Below are 15268 nucleotides of genomic sequence, written 5' to 3'. Positions count from 1 at the left end.
ACTGTAGTAGTGGAATGAGGTGTCTGAAATGAAGTAGAGGATAGAAACTTTTGAGCCTTAGGATAAATAATGGTATGAATTGTTTCCAAATGCTGCACATATTTTTCTTCCAACCATTATGGGCAAGAATGAAAGTAGGACAGGTGAGAGCCATTATGGGCAAGAATGAAAGTAGGACAGGTGAGAACCATTATGGGCAAGAATGAAAGTAGGACAGATGAGAGCCATTATGGGCAAGAATGAAAGTAGGACAGATGAGAGCCATTGCAATTGATGCAATGAATGTCTGTTTCACACTTATAGACATCATGGTCCTTGCCATCACAATGAGCACACGTTAAGAAGCCACGACATAACATCTATGAGTGACTGAACTGCTGACACTGATAAAATTAGGATCATAGATATAGGTTAAATAACAAAAGCAGAATCTAAAACGGTGAGATAAAAAAAGGATCACAGCAGTGGGTAAGATCATGAAAGAAAGATCTACAGTGGTGATATAAAAAGGTGATCACAGCTGTAGGATAGATAATGAAAGAAAGATCTACAATGGTAAGACAAAAATAGGATCATAGGTGTAGGTCAAATAATGAAAGCAGAACCTAAAATGGTAAGATTAAACAGGATAACAGCTGTAGGTTAGATAATGAAAACAGAATCTAAAATGGTGAGCGAAAAATAGGATCGCAGCCATAGGTTAGATAATGAAAGGAAACTCCAAAACAGAGAGATAAAATCAGAATCACAGCTGTAGGTTAGAATATGAAAACATGATCTGAAATGGTGAGATAAAAACAAGACCACAGCTAAAGGTTAGATAATGAAAGGATAAAAAATACTAATCATGCACAGAGAAAAATAAAAAAATGTATTTTCAATATTTCTTGTCTCCCCTCACACTACAGGTATTACTCTACTGCCAGGGTTTCTTCCTTTGCTTGTTTGAATTTTCTCACCTGCCTATAATATTTTTGAAACTGACTTAATCCACATGGCTGTTAATGGGAAGAATAGGTAGAAGAGTGTGAGGAAGGAGTATAATTTGAATTATATTTTCAATTTAAGAAAATGTTAACTCATAAAACACACCTCCTCTCACTCTACAGCCAGAACTCCACATTAATAAGGTGGAGGAACCAGTGAGGGCATTATCCATACAACAAGCATCTGCTTAAAATTATAGGCATGCCATTATAAAATCCAGTGGATGAACTGCAATACATCCAGAATAGGTACGTTTTTCACCTGGATTTTAATTCATGCAATGTGGATGAAACTTTACAAGCAACAAAAAATTCAGGCAATTGTTTAGATAGAGAAAGGAAGAAAACTTGAGAGTTGAATAATAGCTGTAATGTGAGGAAAGGTAAGTATATTTGGTAAGAAGGATTTAAAACACTTCTCAGTATTAGTTTTCTTGGTTAAAATCAATCTTTTCTAGGTTTATTAGAAATTCTGAAAATTAAACCAGTCTGAGAAAAAGTACAATTCTTTCTCAGATGTCCCAAACATGCCATATTTTAAGTGATAACTCGAAAGAATGACTTGGGATAACCCAACAAGTTTATCTATTACGTTAAAAATGTGTTAACTATCATACAGAGGAATGGAATATAATATTGTATTGAAAACATTTTATTCAAGTATTACAACCTTCACATAGACATCATAATTTCCATCCAAGTGCTGGATGCTACAGATTATGTCCTTGTCTGAGCTTCTTGCTACCATGCAAAGTTTTTCTTCTCTTATCAGTGCTGGGAACAGAATAAAACAATGTTAGTTTTCAACAAAAAAGCTCATGTAATTTGACAATTTCTAGAATAAAGAGAAGATGATATGAATTTTGTATTTTAATTATAACCACTAACCTTTAGCAAACACTATAATAACCACTAACTTTTAACATACACTATAATAACCACTAACTTTTAACAAACACGATAATAACCACTAACTTTTAACAAACATTATAATAACCACTAACTTTTAACAAACATTATAATAACCACTAACTTTTAACAAACATTATAATAACCACTAACTTTTAACAAACATTATAATAACCACTAACTTCTTACAAACATTATAATAACCACTAACTTTTAACAAACATTATAATAACCACTAACTTCTTACTAACACTATAATAACCACTAACTTTTAACAAACACTATAATAACAACTAACTTTTAACAAACATTATAATAAACACTAACTTTTAACAAACATTATAATAACCACTAACTTTTAACAAACACGATAATAACCACTAACTTTTAACAAACACTACAATAACCACTAACTTCTTACAAACATTATAATAACCACTAACTTTTAATGAATATTACAACAACTGTTTGCCTCTAATGAGTATAGTAATAACTGTTTACTTCTAATGAGTACAACAACTGTTTACCTCTAATAAGTTTAACAACAACTGTTTTCCTCAAATGAGTATATAATTGTTTACCTCTAATGTGCATAGAAACAAACATTTGCCTCTAACAAGTACGATAGCAATTGTTTACCTTTGAGTATAGGAACAATTGTTTGCCTGTAATGAATATAAAAAACATTGTCTTCCACCAGTGAGAATAACAACATTCACAAACGTTTGAAAGCTGCTAAAATGAATAACTTTTAATTTCAACTTATCAACACCAAGAAGTGAAAGTCTTTCACTACATATTTTTAACATGTTTTTATTACAAAAAGAAAAAAAAGGTAAATTGAATTTAAAAAAAAAGATTTTTTATTACCAGCTGGTACACGAATCCACTGTTTAAGAAAAGAATTTTCAGGTGGTAGAAACCTCATTGTCTGTTGAACCAATGGAGGTATGTGCTGAATGTGAAGACTGAGGATTGCTAAAGTTTTCTGTCGTTCAGTAATGAAGTGGACCTGCACAAGAGAACTAGTTCTTTTCATGTAATAAACTACAGTACTTTCACCAAGTAACAACAGATGTGAACATTTACAAATTGTTTTGCAATGTTGTGCTCTTACTAACATTACCTAATCTACGTTAAAACTGAACACTAAAACAATTTGTTACAAAATTTTATACTTGTATCAGAAACTTTTAGAACACACAGCTTATCTACTTGACCAGTTCTAACAGAACTGCATCATGTAGTTTTGTATGCAGTTTATATCATAAACAAGAAAATCACATGTTTACTCATCACAGTTTACTTACACAATCAGTTCTACTAGAATCAGTGTTGTACAGTTTTGTAACATAGTATATAGGAAACACAAAATACATTTAACCCACAGTTTATTTACAGGACCAGTTCCTCTGTCAGTTGCATCATACAGTTTACTATCATAAAGTATGTTAAGGAGCAGAACGTTAACCTTTTACCAAACACACCATATTTACATGACTGGTTTTATTTTCATTGTCAATATCATACAGTTTCTTGTATGCACACTAACATGTTTAATAACAATTATTAAACAACACAATTTTAGGTACACAGTCTCTGCAACAGTATAGCAAAACTTCTAACACTATGTCAGTGCTAAACTTCAAACAATATAGCAAAACTTCTAACACTATGTCAGTGCTAAGCTTCAAACAGTATAGCAAAACTTCTAACACTATGTCAGTGCTAAGCTTCAAACAGTATAGCAAAACTTTTAACACTATGTCAGTGCTAAGCTTCAAACAGTATAGCAAAACTTCTAACACTATGTCAGTGCTAAGCTTCAAACAGTATAGCAAAATTTCTAACACTATGTCAGTGCTAAGCTTCAAACAGTATACCAAAACTTCTAACACTATGTCAGTGCTAAGCTTCAAACAGTATAGCAAAACTTCTAACACTGTGTCAGTGATAAGCTCCAAAGATTAAATTGGTTAGCAATAAAAATATTTTTGTTCTTTCAATAGATTGTACTATTCTTTTTCTCAAGAGTATTCTATGTTTTTAATTCTATAAAATCATACGTTTTGTAATATTTTTCAACATAAAGAGTGACACTTTCAGTTAATATCTATAAGTTAACATTTACTTAAATCCTTGCTTCATCTCATTCTACAACTATTACTAACTTCCTAGGATTTCTTCCTTTGCCAGTATTTTACATCAACGTAATTACCATTAGCAATATTTATCTTATGAGACTTTCCACCAACATCAAAGTGTCTTTATCCTAGTACTGTATAAAAGCACTTCATTCAGATAAATTTATAATTATTTTGAGACTGACTCAATCCACAGTCTCTAACACTGGCTCTTAGTGGGGAGGAAAGGTAGGAGAGTGTGAGGGAGGAAAGTATTATTTTCAATTTAAGAAAATGTTAACTCATGACACATACAGCTAGAACCCCACATTAAAAAGGAGAAGGGGTCAGTGAGAACATTATCCATGTGACTGCATACATCTTGGGTGTGTTAATAGAAGATTGGAACCTTATTGAGGAAACATCATTACATCCAAAACAGAGGCACTCTTCACCCAGAACTTAATTCATGTACTGTGGGTGGAATTTTATATGATTTATCACCAACACTGATCAGGTCCCAACCAGATAACCAAGATCCCACTACTCATGGTTGGAATTATAGGGTCATGGTCCATATATCCTACTTTGGTAGGTAGGGCAATTGGATCACAAGATATATATATATATACTTCTGAGTAGATCCCAACATGCAGCCATACAGTTGCACATTCTGGGCTCTTGAGGGGTCACAACAAAAACGTAAGCAACACCGAAGTGGGCAAACCTTCTCCTCCACCAGATATATTGTTTGTTATGTAACATTGTGAAAACTAACAAATTAAATAGGTCAAATATTCAGTGTTACAAGTTACACAGCTTCTGCAAACTACATGTGAATATTTATATATGCGATACCTTCTTGAATTCACAAGTTTGAATTTTTGAACAAATTTCATTGTGATATATTTTCCAAGAAACAGTTAAAAGTTCTTAACCTTTTTCAACATTTTAATCTCAAACTTTCACATCTTCCTAAATTCCTATAAAGCTTTGATTTTATAAAACTTTAAATTTTATCTCTATTTCAATATTAAAAATTATGTGCAAACAGTTTAACTTCTTTTTTATCATACCAAAAATAAAAGCAAACCAACTTTTTTAAAAATAATTAATGAGAAGCTGTCATTTAATATAATTAATGAGTTTGAATCTGTTTTATATTTATTTACACATAGATTTCTCTTTGTGGACTTCTTTTTTTGTTCATTCAAGCAGTTAATAATCTGTACTGATAAGACCTAACACTAATCAGTGATGTCAAGAAAACCCACTTGTAAAGAAAAATATATATGTAGAAACATATACAAGACCTAACACTGCTACTTCATCAGTGAAACAGAATTTGATATGGTTGAGTGCCAAACAATTTACCCAAGTCCACCTCATCTTGTTAAAAAAATTATTTTCCTATCTTATTGCAACATTATAATTAAAATAAAGTATAAAACATTAACACAAACTTAAAAACACAAATCAGAACTGTAGTGGAAGTTGATCATCTGTTATTTCTTCTCGGAACATATCACCAGTCTAAGTTATATTTTTCTACTCTCTATGGAAATCTTTGTTGAATAGTAAACCCTTTTGGCTCTTAAAGTTCAAAAGAATAGAAAACAGCTTTAAAACATGCTTAGTTCAGTAGCTTACGTCTTTTTTCTGGAAGTTGAGATATAAGTAATTAAACAAATTAAATCATACCATAACTACAGATGTTTTAAAATGCTGATGATTAGAAACTGACAAAGCTACATCTGTATTCAAAATAAATTCATAAAGTAGCTCAAACCTTTTATGACTTTTCTCCTATGTGCTCACAAAAAATTCATGATATTAATAAACAAAAATGATTTCATTAGAAGCATAATGAAATCAATATTAACATTTTTACAATTTTTATCTTTAAATAAACAAATAATATATTTTTATTAAATAATTATCAGCTGTTTTCTGATGGGAAAAAATGCATAAAAGTTTACTTTCTATTATTTTTTTAAATCATTGTTACAGTTTTGTCCTTCAAATGGATTGCACCCATCTAGGTATGAGAGTAAACTAATTCTTACCAATCAGAACACAATTGAATACAAACATATAAAAATCACAATGATACAGCTCAGTGAATAAACTTTATCACTTTTTTGTCCAACTTTCTTCCAGTAATTATACACATATACAATATAGTGTTTAGATAAGTAAAATTGATAGGCCTACCTTAGCAGTAGAAGGGTAAAAACATTTTGAACTTTGTAGGTTGGTTAAATCTTGTGAACGAAAATAATGACCAGTTGCTGCCTATGAATTAGAAATATAAATGCTTTTATTATAATTGTGACCTATAATGATGACCAGCTGCTGCTATGCTTATTTTCATTAAAGTTCTAATGCTTTAGTTTTATCAATTTTCTGAGAAATAAACACAACCGGAGATTTAAAAGTAATTTTGCATCAGCATATATACTTTTTTTACATGTATCAAAAAAAGGTATTTTTCAATCAGAGTTAATAAGGCTGCAAATACCCTTTGTATTTTTTCAAAATTTTCATGTTATTATTCACCAAAACTCCCTATTTAAGCCTTGATTAGTCATGAATATTTTGGCTAGCTTCCACAGTCCCTGCAATTGTGTGTGTGGGAGGAAATGTGTAAAGGTCTGGTTTGTTTTTGAATTTCGCGTAAAGCTACTCGAGGGCTATCTGTGCTAGTCGTCCACAATTTAACAGTGTATGACTAGAAGGAAAGCAGCTAGTCATTACCACCCACAGCCAACTCTTGGGCTACTTTTTTACCAATCAATGGTGGGATTTACCATAACATTATAATGTTCCCACAGCTGAAAGGGTGAGCATGTTTGGTGTGATGGGGATTCAAACCTGCAATCCTTGAATTATGTGTCTAGTGCCTTATCCATCTGGCTATGCCATTCCAGGCATAAAAGACCTCACAAAGTTAAGAACTGATGACAAGGGGAATAAATGTAGGGGACACAATAAGTTTTTATGCAGGAAGGGACCACTTTTTGTAGTTATGCCACCCATTAGAATGGTTTAAAAAACAGAAATTTTCAATCAAAATTATAGTTTCTTTACAAGTTTAGTCCATTTAAATTTGTTTTTATTCTGGATAAGAGAAAATGTTTTTAAGCACGTCTAAAATATATACATTAGTTATATCAACTGATAACTTTAGTCCATGCATTTCTAAATACTACATAAATTAGTTTTATGAACTGAGAAACTTTGGCTATACACAGCTAAAATATATACTACAGAAGTTAGATGTACTCAGATTGTTAGAAAATTCTTAAATATTTTGACAATATTTACTTACCTCCCAATTCTCTACTGATTCTTCTTCAACGTCCAGGAGTTGGTATTTGAATGGTATATGCACCGTTTCTTTAGATTTTAGGACTAGATTTGGATATTTTCTTTCCTGATCAGCTACTCTTAAGAAATTTTCTTCAACAACACCACTTATGTTCCACAAGTGTCGCAGGTGTTGCCATTCACTGCTTTTAAATACAACACTGAAATAAGAATAATTCCTACATTTTTGCTTGTCTTCAGGTTTCTATGTAGACATGTATATTTATTAAATAATGCATTATAAATTTTCATTATTATTATTTTCTATAAAACAATATCATTGAGAACTATATTTCTAAGCTTCAATTTAGATGTTTTCTAGAAGGAACTGATAATCATAGTGATAGAAGTTTATTTAAATGCCATAAAAAGCATGACATAAAATATGAGTAAATCAGTTATGAATGAGTTCAGTTGGTGAATGATTATTTATTACCAGAAAAGTTATTCAGTATCAGAAAAGACATTTATCATATTTATATGAATCAACTGCTTAATAAAATTCATTACCAGCATTTTAAGAAATTCTAATGAAATGTTATTTGTTGACTTAGGCCTACAACTTGTGTCAAAGTAAAAGTAGTCTCTAGTAAATGTTAAATAAGAAATAAGCTTATTGTTTATTGATATACAGACTGCTCTTGGCATTATTGTTACCAAATAATCCAAAAGAACCTAATGATAGAACACTTTGCAACACTGGTATCACAAGTTTGATCATTTTTGTGAAGACAGAACTCTGGCTATTCAATATGAAAACAGCATTTCAATCAGCAAGATTTATACTTGAGAATAGATGAAACAATTAAAACAAGGTCAAGAAGAAAAAGTCTAAAAATGGAAAGAAAATTGAGAGGTAAGGAGAGTAAGAATAAAAAGTAACAGATGTAGCAATTAAAATAGAAATGTAATTAATCTGACTGACAAGATCAACAAAACTAGTATACAAGATTAAAGTACCAAAGCATATAACAAAAACACTACAGGACATTTATAATATAACAATATAACAGCAAAATCAATGACAGAAAAGAACATTATGAAAAAATAAAGCATTTAGAAAAGAAATAGATAAATGCAAGTTGTAAACCAGCCACCCCTCTTTATTTATCTGCCAAAAAATTCCAGCTTAAAACTATTTACTGCTGCTCCAAAGGTGAAAATTCCAAATCACATCCCAGAATTTAGCTGGTCAGGTCACCAAAATTACCCAGTAGAGAAACTAACAGATTATGATGATATGGTATCATCAGAGACATACCAACCTCAGTTTGAAATATTTTCCAGAGTGTAGAGATGAAAAAGAGAACATGTTATTCAATTTATATACATTTAAAAGAACCACAAATTTCAATTACTTAAAGTAACCTGCCAGCTGAATGCTATAACAACTATTAATTATTGATAGCTGCCAAATCTTAACACATTCAAAGTGATATATCAGTTATCCAGAGGAAAGTCAAGGAGCAAGACATGGAAGAAAGAAGAAAGCTTAGACTAATTTTTAGACTTTCCCAATTATCTTATCTGGATTCTCCATATGAGATGCTGAATTTGCTCTTACATGACTAATTTGTATACACAATAGTAGACATGAATGTAAGAACTAGGTTGAAAAATAGTAGATGTCTACTTTAAACCAACTGATGTTCCAACTTGAATCCACTAGAGTTGCAGGTGTTATCTAGAAGTTATAAAACCATCAGTAGTGAAACGTGGGCTCTTTAGTATAGAAGAACTTAAATTATAAGTTAGACAATAGTTACACATAATGAAGAAAACAAATCACAAGATAACTGATCTTTCTATTGTAACGTAAAGAATATGCTGCCCAGAACTGCAGACAAAATCATGTATGAAATAAGAGACCACAAAGGATACCAGAAAAAGGCAACCTGTGATAATTATACAAAACCAGACTGTGAGGAACCGACAGTTGTTATTCAGCCAAGGAGATAGAGCCTAACCAGATTGAAGGAGCAACAAACAGCTAACCAGATATTAAAAAATAGAAATTAGATGGATTACTATATTTAACAAAAGAGAGATAAGAATTTCATTATTTGAGGTCAAATATCCATGAATCCTAGGATTTATTATGGAATACCTTGCAGTGTGTTTGTTGACATTGGTTCTACAGTTAAAATTTTTGAACCAATTTGTTGATGAAAGGTGAGAAATTGCATTAATAGATAACACACAAAAAAGAAAGAGAGAACTAATGTGACCAATAGGTAGACATAAAAGTCCAAGAAAAAGTAAAAGTTGAGAAGTCTTATCCATACCTCATGATGTGTGGGTAAATAACATTGGAAAAGAGTGTATATTAGATGCTAGTATTGTTCAGACACACACAGATAGGTATAAAGCTACTTTCAAATTGCTTCACAGAGAAAATAACATGGAAAAGAGTGTATATTAGATGATAGTATTGTTCAGACACACACAGATAGGTATTAAGCTACTTTCAAATTGCTTCACAGAAAAAATAACATTGGAAAAGAGTGTATATTAGATGCTAGTATTGTTCAGACACACACAGATAGGTATTAAGCTACTTTCAAATTGCTTCACAGAAAAATAAATAGCAATTACTGGACCAGAGGCTGAATTTACATTAAGGTAATTAGCACAGTGCCAAGAAGCGAAATGATAACATGAAGGTAATTAGCACAGTGCCTAGAAGTGAAATGATAACATGAAGGTGATTAGCACAGTGCCTACAAGTGAAATGATAACATGAATGTAATTAGCACAGTGCCAAGAAGCGAAATGATAACATGCAGGTAAGTAGCACACTGCCAAGAAGCGAAATGATAACATGAAGGTGATTAGCACACTGCCACAAAGTGAAATGATAACATGAAGGTAATTAGCACAGTGCCTAGAAGTGAAATGATAACATGAAGGTAATTAGCACAGTGCCTAGAAGTGAAATGATAACATGAAGGTAATTAGCACAGTGCCAAGAAGCGAAATGATAACATACAGGTAAGTAGCACACTGCCACAAAGCGAAATGATAACATGAAGGTAATTAGCACACTGCCACGAAGTGAAATGATAACATGAAGGTAATTAGCACAGTGCTTAGAAGTGAAATGATAACATGAAGGTAATTAGCACAGTGCTTAGAAGTGAAATGATAACATGTTATTTCCCAATTGCTTAGGCCTAAAGAAAATGGAAAAGACCTATTTTTCTCTTCAAACTTTGCTTTTGTGACCTGAAAGCATATAACGAAAACATGATGGTAAACATAGTCTACAGTCACCATATCTCCATTCATAGTTTTAGAGGGAGAATGGATATGGAATTAGTTTTGGGAATTTCTCTTCCATTTGTGAAGACAAACATTGTTTTTAAAAGAGAGAATAACTGTAGACTGTTTTGCTTTCTTCTACTTCTCACCAAGAATGACATTATGATTTCACTCATGTCAGCTGTTTTGAGAGTACTGCTTCACTACACCTTCAAGATGATGTTCTGAGAGCATTTCCAGTACATTATAAATTTGACATAAATTCTAAGAGAGAACTTTGGCTGTGATGTTTCTTTCAGGAATAATCTATTGAAATCTGTCTTCTTGTATGATATCATGTCTGTACAGCTCCTTTAGGTCTACTACACTCAGGCTCTCTTCATGAGAAATCAACAACTGTATGTTCAACTTGTTGACTTCACTAAATCCAGCAATTCTAACTGACCATAAAATTTCATTGGTGACATTGTCTTTGAAGTCTTGTAGACTGCTTCATGCCATACCTTTCCTTACACACTTCTTAAACACTTGGTGGAAAACTTCATCCTAAGCTGTGTCAATACTTGCAGTGCCCTTCATGATGTTGAAGAATCCATTTCTTATTATAATTTTATTCATTTCAGTATATTTATTTTATTTTTAGCTTTTTATGTAAAATAATGGTAAAAATCCAAATTTATCATTCAGAAACTTTATTTATTAAATATATGTGCATATTACTATATATATATATATATACACACACACACATACCAGAAACAACAAAATAAAATTGAAATTCAAAATTATGCATCTATTTCAATGTTATTACAGAGTTCCTGGTTTAAATTAAGTTCATTATTGTTTTGTAGTACTGATCAATTAATGTATTTCATAGTATGAGATATACTGAATTATATATATACATATTCAGAAAATATACTTTGTATCACCAAGCCAGAAACACATATAAAAGCCATCATAATATGGCATAATAATAAACACACGACTGTAAGTAACCAACCTAAGGATTAGGTTGGACAATCTGCACATCACACAACTAACTGTAACTACACTGTATCATGTTACAATATTTGATCATGGAAGGAAAACCTTTGGTAAGAGATGAACAAAATGTAAATTTCTTCTTGATTTATACTCTAGACCAGTTTTATATTTCATGCAACATTCTTCCCATTTGACATCATAGACCCTTCTTTAGTGTCAAATCACATTTCTCTACAGTTTATACCATAGACCCCTTTTTAGAGTCACATCTTATACTTCCAATTTGACATCATAGACCCTTCTTTAGTGTCAAATCACATTTCTCTACAGTTTATACCATAGACCCCTTTTTAGAGTCACATCTTATACTTCCAATTTGACATCATAGACCCTTCTTTAGTGTCAAATCACATTTCTCTACAGTTTATACCATAGACCCCTTTTTAGAGTCACATCTTATACTTCCAATTTGACATCATAGGCCTATTTTCATAGTAAAGCCACACTTCTCCTCAGTTTATATTAAAAACCTTTCTTCAGGTTATTTACCATTCTCCAAAGATTATATTGTATACCCATTTTCAAAGTCTAGTCACATTTCTCCTCAGATTACATCATAGACTTCTCTTTAAAGTCAGGCCATGTTTCTTCTCAGTTTATATCAGACCCTTTCTCATGATCCACCTAATTTCCTCTTAAGTTTATATTACATATTCTTTTCTGGGATGAAGCCAAATTTCTTCCAAGTTTATACTGTACACCTTTCTCCAGTGTTAAGTTGCATTTCTAATGCCTACTGAGCATTAGAAATTCTTAAAATAATTGATAAATCTGGTTTGAAAAACTGTGAACTTTGTAACTATTCATTACAACCTGACATGAAATGATTGAAAATTCTGTCAATGAACTAAAAACATATACTTCTTTTCTGACTGTTTCTATATTAAATACAAAATTTCATTCAACTTATGTTAGCTAAATCTTCAACAAACACTTCTTTACTGGCTGTTTTTATATTAATTACAAAATTTCATTCAACTTATGTTAGTTAAATCTTCAACATATACTTCTATACTGGCTGTTTTTATATTAAATACAAAATTTCATTCAACTTATGTTAGCTAAATCTTCAACATATACTTCTTTACTAACTGTTTTATATTAAATATAAAATTTCATTCAACGTTATGTTAGCTAAATCTTTAACATATACTTTTTTACTGACTGTTTTATATTAAATACAAAATTTCATTCAACTTATGTTAGCTAAATCTTCAACATATACTTCTTTACTAACTGTTTTTATATTAAATATAAAATTTCATTCAACTTATGTTAGCTAAATCTTCAACAAACACTTCTTTACTGGCTGTTTTTATATTAATTACAAAATTTCATTCAACTTATGTTAGTTAAATCTTCAACATATACTTCTATACTGGCTGTTTTTATATTAAATACAAAATTTCATTCAACTTATGTTAGCTAAATCTTCAACATATACTTCTTTACTAACTGTTTTTATATTAAATATAAAATTTCATTCAACGTATGTTAGCTAAATCTTTAACATATACTTTTTTACTGACTGTTTTTATATTAAATACAAAATTTCATTCAACTTATGTTAGCTAAATCTTCAACATATACTTCTTTACTAACTGTTTTTATATTAAATATAAAATTTCATTCAACTTATGTCAGCTAAATCTTCAACATATACTTTTTTACTGACTGTTTTTATATTAAATACAAAATTTCATTCAACTTATGTCAGCTAAATCTTCAACATATACTTTTTTACTGACTGTTTTTATATTAAATACAAAATTTCATTCAACTTATGTTAGCTAAATCTTCAACAAACACTTCTTTACTGGCTGTTTTTATATTAATTACAAAATTTCATTCAACTTATGTTAGTTAAATCTTCAACATATACTTCTATACTGGCTGTTTTTATATTAAATACAAAATTTCATTCAACTTATGTTAGCTAAATCTTCAACATGAACCCCAGAAGTTTCGTACTTGCATTCACTGAACCTTTCGTAATTGAAAAAATAAAACATGATTTTTTTTCAAATTCAAAACATAAGTAGATATTTTATTAGTGCACAAAATGAACCATGCATCAGTTGCACACAATGTCACTGTGTTGAAAGAACAAAACCAACAAAACATGAATTTCACACAAAAACAAAAACATAACTCAATGAATATTTACTGCAACTCAATGTGATTTTTTTTGCTGTTGCCTTTCAAAGACAAGTTCAGAAATGTGCGGCTTTACCTTGGCAAGTGCCACTCTCATATCATTTTAACAACAAAGTCTGTTCCTTTTCTTCATTTTTATGTCTACCATCCTCAAAAAGGATTGCTCACAAAGATACGTTGTAACAAATGGTATTATCTTAAGGGTTATCTTAGCAATAAGAGGGTATGCTACAATTTGGTGACACCAAAACGTTGAAAGCATTGTTGTTGAACCTGGCTCTGCTGAAGTTCAATAATTTTGTCGAGGTATTCACCTTTGACACTTGCTGTCGCAACACTAAATGTGAACGGCTGTCTCACCCATGCTGGATATGACTCTCTGGTGGGTAAGTATCCATTGAGGGACTTTGCAAGTTCATCTAAGTGCATGGCAATTGCTTGCTTCAGTTCTCCAGGTATAGAAATGCCTCCAATTTCAGACATCTTCGATCTTACTTACACAGTTGTCCAGCAGGGGAAAGTTTGCGAAGTTATCATTCTCTGTTCGTCGTTTCCATAACGGTAGCTTTTTTTGAAAAGCCTTCAGGTTTTTTTCCGCTTTGATGATGTTGACTCCACCGCCCTGCATCTGTTGATGGAGATGATTGAGACCATTGAAGATATTGGCCATGTACGCCAAAATGAGAATGAACTCAGATTTTTCAAAGCAATCTGCATGACAATGTTGGTGCTCATGCAAAATACATGGCTAATTCCATATGCATGACAAAAACATGATTCATCACCTTTCTCCGGGATAACCACCAAACGTTAGAATAGTACCTCGAATTCAAAGCCCATTTCATTACACAGCTCTTTAAGGATGTGGTGCTTCAGGGCACTATTTCACACAAAGTTCACACATTCCACTACAATTTTTAATACTTCTGCCAGTTTTGAGGGCAAGGTTTTTGTTGCCAACTCATGCCTGTGCAGAACACAGTGTGTTACAATGATGTGTGGTGCATCGGCTTTCACCAGCGCACCAAAACCAGAGTTTCATCCCAGCATGACTCGAGCTCCATCTGAACAAACTGCAGAAACCATATCCCACGAAAGATCGTTGTCTCTGAAGAAGTCATCCACAAGTTTCTTCATGCCGACTGCTTTAGTTGTTGTTGTAAGAAGCTTACAAAATAAAAAATCTTCTTTTATCTCGTCGTTCTTCACATAGTGCATGAATATAACAACCTGGCTTAGATTGGAAACGTTGGTGGTATCGTCGAGTTGGAGGCTGAATTATGCTGGGCTTGAAATCAGATCTGCAACTACTTGAGCCAAGATGTTATTGCTCATGTCATCTATTCTGCTGCTGATGGTGTCATTTGAAAGAGGAATTTGGGATAACTTATTTTCAGAGGCTTTTCCAGCATGACA

The 15268-nt window shown here is 31.6% G+C and overlaps 1 protein-coding gene across 5 annotated transcripts in view; it reads right to left on the bottom strand.

Annotated features, from left to right (window-relative positions):
* The window catches only part of LOC143249958 (nephrocystin-4-like), a 94757-nt gene that overhangs the window by 23332 nt on the left and 56157 nt on the right, over positions 1 to 15268 (bottom strand). For all 5 annotated transcript variants that reach the window (XR_013028049.1, XM_076500594.1, XM_076500593.1 and 2 more), the window contains 4 exons: positions 7350 to 7548; positions 6233 to 6313; positions 2766 to 2907; positions 1657 to 1760 (listed from right to left, as the gene is read on the bottom strand). Coding sequence is in view for 4 of the 5 variants with exons in the window: in XM_076500594.1 (XP_076356709.1) it covers positions 1657 to 1760; positions 2766 to 2907; positions 6233 to 6313; positions 7350 to 7548 (526 nt within the window). In the remaining variant the exon portion in view is untranslated. The remainder of the gene's footprint in view (positions 1 to 1656; positions 1761 to 2765; positions 2908 to 6232; positions 6314 to 7349; positions 7549 to 15268) is intronic.

This window comes from Tachypleus tridentatus, chromosome 4 (genome assembly GCF_004210375.1).
Source record: "Tachypleus tridentatus isolate NWPU-2018 chromosome 4, ASM421037v1, whole genome shotgun sequence".
NCBI classification, from domain to species: domain Eukaryota; kingdom Metazoa; phylum Arthropoda; class Merostomata; order Xiphosura; family Limulidae; genus Tachypleus; species Tachypleus tridentatus.
This window is presented reverse-complemented; position numbering and strand designations above follow the sequence as displayed.